The following is a 9,221-nucleotide window of genomic DNA, read 5'->3' as shown; positions in this document are numbered from 1 at the left end:
CCCCCCCCCCCCCCCCCCCCCCCCCCCCCTCTCTCTCAAAAAAAAGCTAAATGAAAAGACCGAGCCTTGGCTGAGTGATTCCCGATCTGCCACTTAAGGCCGGGGGCTGATTGTGCCAGCTCATGTTCAGGGTCATGCCTGTGTCACTTAGAGACTCTCTAATGAGACCCAGACAAACACACTGTGCCCAGTTGAGCATAACCAAAAAATCGAAAAGCCAACCAGAGCACGAGAGCACTGGTGCCTAAGAAAAAATATATTTAATGCAAGGCCACTACGTGATGCCCACTAAGAGAAAGGGAGAGGAGACTTTGCTCATTTTTTTTTAATGGCTCCAAAAAGTTATGATCCAGCTATTTTATGGAAATGATCACAGAAAGTTGTTATGCAGCTCGTCATTCAAAACTGTGGAGATGAGTGAAGCATTTGAAAGGCTCAACAGGACCTGTTGACCTGTCCTGTAAGGCTGTTGGTTCAGCCTTAAGCTCTTGAAGCCAAGCTTGAGTGAAATGCTGTGTTGTGTATCAGTGATATTCTTGACAGACTGACAGGAGCTACTGAGAAAGATCACTCACAGAGAGACAGAGTGAGGGACAGGATGAAAGACAGAGACATTCAAAATCCCAAATTCTAAAGAAGTTATTAAGATATTCTACCCAGTGCCTGTACATTACAGTATCCGTAGAAAGCACCTGCCAAGGAAAACTGACTTTTTTTAAATAGCTGTTCTTAGAAACTTAAATTTAGGTGATAAATATACAGTGAAATATCTTTATATCCAGGTATTAGCTTGCCTGGCCACATACTGTTTAGTAAAACCTCTGGTGGGAACGCACTGCACAACACAGCACAACACAAGAAATGCCCCGAGGAAGGAGTTGGGGGATGAATGGAGAATTTATACAGTGTTGAGCTCACATGGGTGTTGTTCAACATGAATATTCAATACACACCTTAGAATAAACCACTGTGTTCCTATTTCAAGGAAATTCCATCTGGGATTATGTTTCAAGGTTGAATTCAAAGAGACAAATGATGATTATACAGTTAGACACATAAAGGTATTGCTATATTCCCAAAAAATGCAAGTAAATGCTGTGCCACATGACAAAACTCAAGTAAAAGATGAGGTAAACTGAACTACTCTATTGTACAAGTTCAGAATACAACTTTTGGTTGTTTTCCATTCAATGTCGTTTCCTTTTTAAATATGACATTTTAAACATCTGTGTTTCTCAAACAGCAAGAATGTGTGTTAACATTCATTTTCCAAGTATTGGTGAACAATCTAAAAACGTCCTGAGATTTGTTGAAACTGCGTGCAAGCACAGCAGCAAAGTCAGAACCAATTCTTGCACATTTGGCAAACAACGCTATCCTGGCAAAGAGCGACACAATCTGGAAAAGAAGCTGCAGCAGATGAAACCATTACTAGTTGGATGGATATATTACCAACAGGTGGAGTTTGTATTGGCCTTGTATCAGCTTCCTGCCGTCGTTATATTACCAGGAGACAGGAGTCCAGAGGACAATACTGTCTACAGGAGTTGCAAATATACATTGACCCAAATACTAAAATACTGCACTCCAAATATGCATACAGGACCAGATGATGTCCCTGTTTCAGATGACATTACGTCTCCAGAGTCAGAAATCGCTTGTAAGTTATTTAAGAAGCTGTGCAGACAGGCTACAACTACATAACCACGACATTTTGTTTTACCTAAGCGATCAAGAGCTTCTATTGAGCTAATCATATGTGCATGTTCTGTAGAAAAGGCAAAAAAGTCTGAATGTTTATGCGTAGCTGCTCGAGCTGACAGATCCCCAAAATAATCCCATTGACACAAATGAAAATATTATTTCAATTATCCAGAGGAAATGACGTTTGGAGTTGCTTCAAGAAAAAAAATGTCCCCAGATGTTTGATGAAGCTCTGGACGCAGTCATACTCTAAGTGCAAAAAAATTATATTGGAACCGTGTTTGTGCCACTTGTGCTGGTGCAGAATCAGAGGCCTTAATGTGTTACATTTGCAAATACCAGCCACTGCAATGATGGTGTCCTTACCCATCTGCGAGCTTGTGAATGTTTCATAATAAGTTAGGCCAAATTAAGATCTTGGCACTCAGGGTTTAGTGGGGCGCTTGATTAGGATCACGCATACACCCACACTTGAGAGCCTGTTAAAAAGTCTGTTTAAAATGTCAGAATCAGAGGGCCCGGCCCATTCAGCATTTTATGTCTGGCTCTCTTTCCCATTCGCACTGATGTGCCGGCTGGTTTTTCTCACGGGATCATCGAGAATGACGAGCTGCCATGCACAGATGCTAATCCAAGGCTACACATCCTTTTCCTTCAAAACTCAAGGCTAAGGTCTTTGTCTGAGACTCAAATGATTGATTACTAAGTGAGTAATATAATTCACTGCCTGCTGTAAATCAACAAACATGTTGCTCCTTAAATCTGTAGGACAAATATAAACATAATGAGATTCTGCTCCAGAGTTCTCATAGCTTTTCATGTTCGTTCTTTGTAAAGTTTAAAGTGCAGTGCTGCACCACCAACACATGTGGGATGACGGCTTCACGGCTGGCTTTGAACGCATTCTCATTAGCATCTCGCTCTCTTACACACACACACACACACTAGATTTTCAAAATTCAAACGTGCAACAAACACACAGAAACACAGCAACTGTTTACTCACTGATTCCTGGCTCTTGTCCTTTGCATCATACACAGTTAGCTTGACTAGTGTCTCTGGGCTAGCAGGATACTCTGAAGGGAAGGTCACCCCCGTCAGGAACAGCGGGTCTTTGTTCGCCTGTCAGAGAGAGGGACAACACAGAAACAGGGTGAGACATGTGTGTTTGTGTGCGTGTGTGCATGTGTGGTGGTGTGTACTCTTATATGCACATTTGTACTGCAAAAAAAAAAAAAAAAAAAAAAAAGTCAGGAAGCCGAAGGGATAAAAGAAGAGAGGGAGACTTGGGTGGATGAATGAGCCAACAGCTGGGCTGAGTCCGTCCTCCTCCTCCTCCTCCCAGCGTTTCACCCCATTCCTCTCGGCTCCCCAGCTGCCCAAGCTGCCTCTCCTGGGCACAAAAGAAGGAGAAGATAGAGCTCACCCTGGTGGGTTTACCTGGAGCTCTGGCATAACTACAGTCTCCCAAACGAGACCGCAGGTCAGGAGCAACAAGTGTTGACGGGTAAATTGGCACAGCGATGGGATTAAACCAGTGTTCCCAGCACCCAGTGTTGGGTCTTCAAACATACCAGAAGGCTGTATGGCATTAGCAAATACATATTCATAAGCAATCAGAACCTTTAACTTCCATGCCTTTTGAACCGCATGGCTTTTTTTACGATGGCCTTCAAAGACCTTGCTTTCATTGCACTGTAAAAATGTCTTTACAAGGTTGTTACTGGTATGTACTTTAAATTTAAAACCTTCTCTTAAACCACTGCAGTGCATGCAGAGTGAGGACCTGTATGTCCTCTGTTTCACCTGTTGGGAGGATTTGTTTTTGCCAAACAGGAGAGAGAATCATGAAATAAGGCAGGTTTCTCTGCCATTTTCTAGATATTGTGCCCATCTACAAATATTCTAAAAAAAGGGAACAATTCTGAGAGTTTCCAATTTTCCGCCAAGTGGAAGTGGCGATTTAAAAACATATGTTATGATTCTAAGTGTAGTTAGAGATTCACCTGGCTAAGGTGCATACCATAGCTAAAATATGGCTTTGAGTCGATTCCTAGCGCAGGAACCTTTTCATGTCTCTCACAATCATACTTTTCTTTCACTTTAATCTGTTACTTTATGGAATAAATTCCCTCCAACATAAAGTCGGAGATGTAATGGATGTTTTGAATCTGCAATAAATCTTAATATAAGTAGATTGTATTGCACCAGGAGCTGAGGGGCTTTACTGGGAAGTCTCGAGGATTGTTTAGTAATTTGGTGTTGTCTACTTGAACCAATTCAAAGCACTTTGTGTTTACACTGGGGGCTTCCTCTTCCTCTGCTCTGCTCTGATGGGCGTTTCTAGAATGCAGCCCTCTGCGACCGTTTGGGGACACACTGGGGAGCAGTAATGAGACTGACATAGACAGACTGGCAGACATATGAATGTATGATCACACCCCTGACTTAACAAAAAAAGCAGCTGTTAAGAAACTAAGGTTAATCAATAATAGATACCTTGGTATGTGACAACTGTAGGCAAAATCACAAGTGTAATAGTCTAGCTAGTGTGCATAGTAATGTATTGTATTCACTGCATTTTGTTAGATACAACTCTTAACACATGTAAAACTAAAATCTGAATGTCAATAACTTATTTTGTTTATTGCTGCCACAAACACGTTAAATCCGTCATTTATTGCCAGATAATAAATATCAATTTATTTTTAATACTTTTTTAACTGTTTAAATTATAGCATGGTTAACTATTAATATCCCTAGTTCAAACTCTGCAAAACTCTGATGAAAATTACAAAGTTATTGTTAGAACTGTAATGGTATTATAAAGTACTTCAATTGATACTCAGTACTGGCAAATACCCAAATGAAGTACGGGTACTTGGTCTGAAAATCGGTGCATCTCTAATTTAAATGTTATTTCTCCCAAAGTTGATAAAACGTTAACACTGACTTATTGCCCATAACTTCAATATTAGAAGGAACTGAGTTATAGGCACACAATTGATCCAACTAATCTCCAAACCACAAATTGAAATAGACAATGCTGCGATGTCTGATCTTAGGTTTAAATGTTTAAAAATGGAAACCCCTTCCCTCTGTTACTCTACTTAAGTTAATTTGTGGTTTAGGGTCAGTGCACAGATGTTAGTCTTGCCTGCAGAATAGCTGATTATTGCATCAAAAGGCTTAAACATTGCATCAGTTTGTTGGATAGACAAAACAAATGCTACATGAATGTCTAGCCCGCATAATTCCAGCCAGTGTCCAAAATGAACACCTGCAAAGTGCAAGGACAAATCTACATTGGCGGAGAAAATAAAAAACGCCTACTTTACTACAAGGTTAGCATCGACTCTGCACACTGGTGGCGGCATGCAACTTATATAATTGTATTGTTATTCTTTGGTTAATCCTCCCTGACCATTGTCACAACAGTTACGGTTAAATTATCTAGCTCGCTAACCGGCTTGATTACCAGTACCACCGGTACCACAGAGGGAACATTGTTAGAGCAGATCAACTTAAAGGAAAAAAAATCAAGATCATGGTGGAAGTTCGGTTTGAAGAACATTAACAGAGAAGTGAAGCTTCACAGAAGGGGGCGAGATTGTATTTTTTTAGGTTAGCAATGGCAATACAATGGTCGGTACTCAGCAAATAGGACCTGCTCGTTTGTTTGTGTATGCAGTTTTATGGCCTGTTTGAAAAATATTCTGGCTGGAGAATTATTTTTTAGTTTAAGTTAATTTTGGAACTGGACCGCGGCTCAGGTAGGACTGACACCAACAAGCCTCAAATCCTTTGCTACAATAAGGAATGTCGAGAGGATTGGGAGCCAATGCGTGAAGCGAGCTAAAAACAGCGGTGTATTTAAATCACACACAAAGGTAGAATTATGTGTTCAACTGCACACATACACACGGAGGGAATACACAGACACACCACCTCACCGCACCACTAACCCCGTTGATCCTTCAGAAATCGTCCATGCGCTGACAGAGGGGAAATAAAACAAGTATATCGCTTCTTGTTTCAGCCTCTCTAGACATGGTAATACCACTCTTGATGCTCGCTGCCATTTTGCCGCCGAGCCATGAAGCTTTGTGGTTTGTGTACTCTAATATCCTAAACACAGCACAGCGTGTACAGACACAGTGGAACCATTGCACTGCTTTGAGCTTAGTGCAAAGCTGGATATATACCAGTACTGTACATTAACAAAAAGACAGACAGAGCCATTATACTCAAGAATGTGCAGGTACATAACCACAGGTACATAAACGCAGGTACATAAACACACACAAGCCCTTACGCTTGCCTCACTGGCACATTGAATAGGCCTCATTCAGACTTACCAGCATGGTTGGCAGCCTCAGCTGCGGCTGAATCTTCTTAGCGCTACTGATGGGCTGAGATGAGCTAAAGTGGTAAGCCTGTCTCCATCTACGCAGAGAAGTAAGCCAGTCTGTCATACAAGTGGTCAACATATGCTTTGGGAAACAGCTGCCCCTCTCTCGTCTTTTTGTTTGGGTTGCAAACCTCTGTGGAATGGCCAATTTAGGCCATTAGAGGGTGTGTGCGTGTGTGTGTGTGTGTGTGTGTGTGTATGATTGGATTGGGTCTTGCACACACACACACACACACACACACAGACAGACAGACTAGACTTTCTGAACTTGTTCCAGGCAGGGGGTTCTTCGCTTGACTAGCATGACATCAAAGGCTGTTTTATCCCTTGGCTTTCCGTGACGTCAAATCCCTTCAAGTCCTACCACCCCTGGACCTCTTCCCCAAGTTTTAGGAACGGGATTTCCCTTCGAGATGCTAGATAGCGTTTTTGTTTCTCCAGCTTCAAATACAATTTGTCGAAGACGCTTCCTGTTGCACTTTCAAGAGATTTACAGGGCTTTCGATTTTCTTCTTAAGTTGTCACTGGTCCTTTCTGTTTTACCAACAGTAGATTAGGATACAGTACTCACATTGAGACATACACTCGCTCTGTGGAGATAAAGAGGGTCTGTCTTTTGTGAAAATATGGCACTGTGATCCAGTTTCATACCATACAGTGAATCAATACTATTGAGTAAAAACTATGTGCTAATGTCAACAGTGCACTATTTCGGGAAATTACAAGAAAAGAATGCACTTGAGTGTTTTGTAATAATAAAAACACCATATATCAAATTTAAAAGCATTCTAATCAATATTAGTAATCATACTGACCTTTAAGCATACCTTTTATTGTCACTTATAGTCTGATCACACTACTTCTAACATAAGGTAACACAATGTTTTGTGTTTTGGAACAGTAGCAGTTAGTGATTTAAGATATATTTAGAGGCAGTGTATTCTCCAAAAGTGCCCTTTTCAATAAATAAAACAGGGAGAGGTCATTTAACTGCAGAGGAGAAAGTTCAGATCCAATGTGATTAAATGCTATCCTGTTCTTTTTACCTGACCCCTGTGATTCATGGGTTTGAGTAAAGAGGGCTTGTTCCTTCATTTATCTTCTAAATTAAACCCTTATGTCATATACCGTGGGCTCCTATAACATGCTGAAGCTTCCATGGAACCAAGACTCAATCAGTGTCCAGCAAAGCCGGCTGCAGCTGTTGAGAGCAGGCATCCCGGGAATGTGACAAACAGGAGAAACACAAGTGGCAGTTGAGCCGTTTTCAGATGCATTATTCACACACAGTGAGGCTCTCTAGCACACACACGCACATACACACACACACAGGTCCACCTTTGGCCACACAGGTTAATGAACATCTGCTGTGCATTTTGGAAAATGTATTAGTATGAAACCCTACTGGTTACCACTGTCCGGACAAGTAACCTCTGTTCCTTTAAACCACGACTTACACTTTATTCAAGGAGGATTTCAAAGTCAAATTGAATATTTTCAATGTCGTGCTGCTTCTGGGTCATAGTAACTCTCATATTACTTATCAGATTGATCGGATTTCTGTGTGCAATGCTAGACATACTTGTTTGTGTTATGGCAAGTATCTTCATTTATATTATACTATCCAGACTAACACAATTAATATATGGCAGAGAAAACTCCTCGACTATCTTAAACATGTCTTCTGAGGCTGCAAACCTCTCTTTTAAAACAGACTTGTAAAATCACACAGAATGCGCACGTACCCGTTTTTTGTGAAGACGAAAGCAGTCCATATCCTCAGATCCTTCTCAAAATCCTGAACATTACAGCCATGAAATCAAAACTCCAGCGGCACTCAGAGTGTCTGCAGAGCTGGCTGAGCCAGCATACAGTATCCTACCACATCCTGTGTTTCTACACACACACACACACACACACACACACTGCTGTTGCCTTGACAGGACTGAGGGGAAAAGTCTAAATGCAGTCTTTGAAAGAGACGGTTATACACATTTAGCTTCACTGGATTATCAGGAAAATAAAATGCGTCAGGAAACTTTGCCCTTGTATGAGGAGAGACAAAAAATTGTGTCTGTATGTATATATATACAGTATATATGTGTGTGTGTGTGTGTGTATGTGTGTGCGTGTGTAAGTGTGTGTTCCATAGTGGGACAGGGGGCAGCTGTTGCCGCCTAAAAAAACACTTGTGTGACTAATGTCGTGCCAACAGCAATGTCAGACTGGAGGTAATAAAAGAAGCATTTAAAGAGGTTAACGCCCACATAACACTCTCACTGTATGGAACTCCCACACTATGAAACCCCAAAACATATACTGTGCATACTGAGGGATGATACTGATTAAGAGCTACACATCAACTCTTTCAGATGTCTAGACTGTCACAGGAAATAGAAAGTAAAAGCTCATTGTCTGTTCCAGTTCAATGAGTCAGATGGGCGAAAAAAGGTTGAGAAAAAGGAGGGCGGACAGTGTTGGAACACCAACCAGGACCCAGTGACCCAGAGACCCAGAGACACAGCAAAACAACAAACATCAAAGGTCGGAGAGAGGATAGTGCATGTGTGTGTCTGTACAGGTGTGTGTGTGTGTGCGGCCTTACCTCCACTATCTCTGTGCAGGCATGAGAGACGAGGTGCTGCTTGTGGGGATCTATGACTGCCACCTGGACCAAAGCATTGGGCTTCCTGTCACTGCCCGAGGCCACCAGATCATTACAGGCTACAGAGAGGGAGGGAGGCGAGGAGAGGAGAGGATGGAAGGAGGAAGGAAAAGAGGAAGAAAACCGAGATGAGAGGGGTTAAGTCATACAAATCACGACACTGAGTGTGGAGAATGTGACAATAAATAAGAAAATAACAAGTTAAATAAAGAGGGAAAAAAAGAGAAGAACGGCTAAGGTAGAGGATTTATAAATATCTTCAATCAGATTAGATGCCACATGTCAAAGCACTGAAGAGCTGCATCACCACAAAGAAAAAAAGAAGATAAATACGCTGTCCTCGCTTCTCTGAGGCCTCTCCTCAAAACACAATAAAAGTTTAAGGAAATTAATGAAATATATATATATATATATATATATATATATATATATATATATATA

General features: G+C 41.4%; 1 protein-coding gene across 6 annotated transcripts in view; it reads right to left on the bottom strand.

The window, feature by feature from the left end:
- The window catches only part of inpp4b (inositol polyphosphate-4-phosphatase type II B), a 126,923-nt gene that overhangs the window by 100,116 nt on the left and 17,586 nt on the right, over positions 1–9,221 (bottom strand). For 5 of the 6 annotated variants that reach the window (XM_031863145.1, XM_031863143.1, XM_031863144.1 and 2 more), the window contains exons 3-4: positions 8,721–8,839; positions 2,710–2,826 (exon numbers count right to left, since the gene is read on the bottom strand). In XM_031863145.1, coding sequence (XP_031719005.1) covers positions 2,710–2,826; positions 8,721–8,839 — 236 coding nt within the window. Of the gene's footprint in view, positions 1–2,709; positions 2,827–7,860; positions 8,840–9,221 lie in introns of those variants that run through there. The other variant, XM_031863149.1, reaches the window with a different exon arrangement.

The sequence above is a fragment of the Anarrhichthys ocellatus genome, unplaced genomic scaffold, assembly GCF_004355925.1.
Source record: "Anarrhichthys ocellatus isolate YVR2014 unplaced genomic scaffold, GSC_Weel_1.0 scaffold28, whole genome shotgun sequence".
Taxonomy (NCBI): Eukaryota; Metazoa; Chordata; class Actinopteri; order Perciformes; family Anarhichadidae; genus Anarrhichthys; species Anarrhichthys ocellatus.
This window is presented reverse-complemented; position numbering and strand designations above follow the sequence as displayed.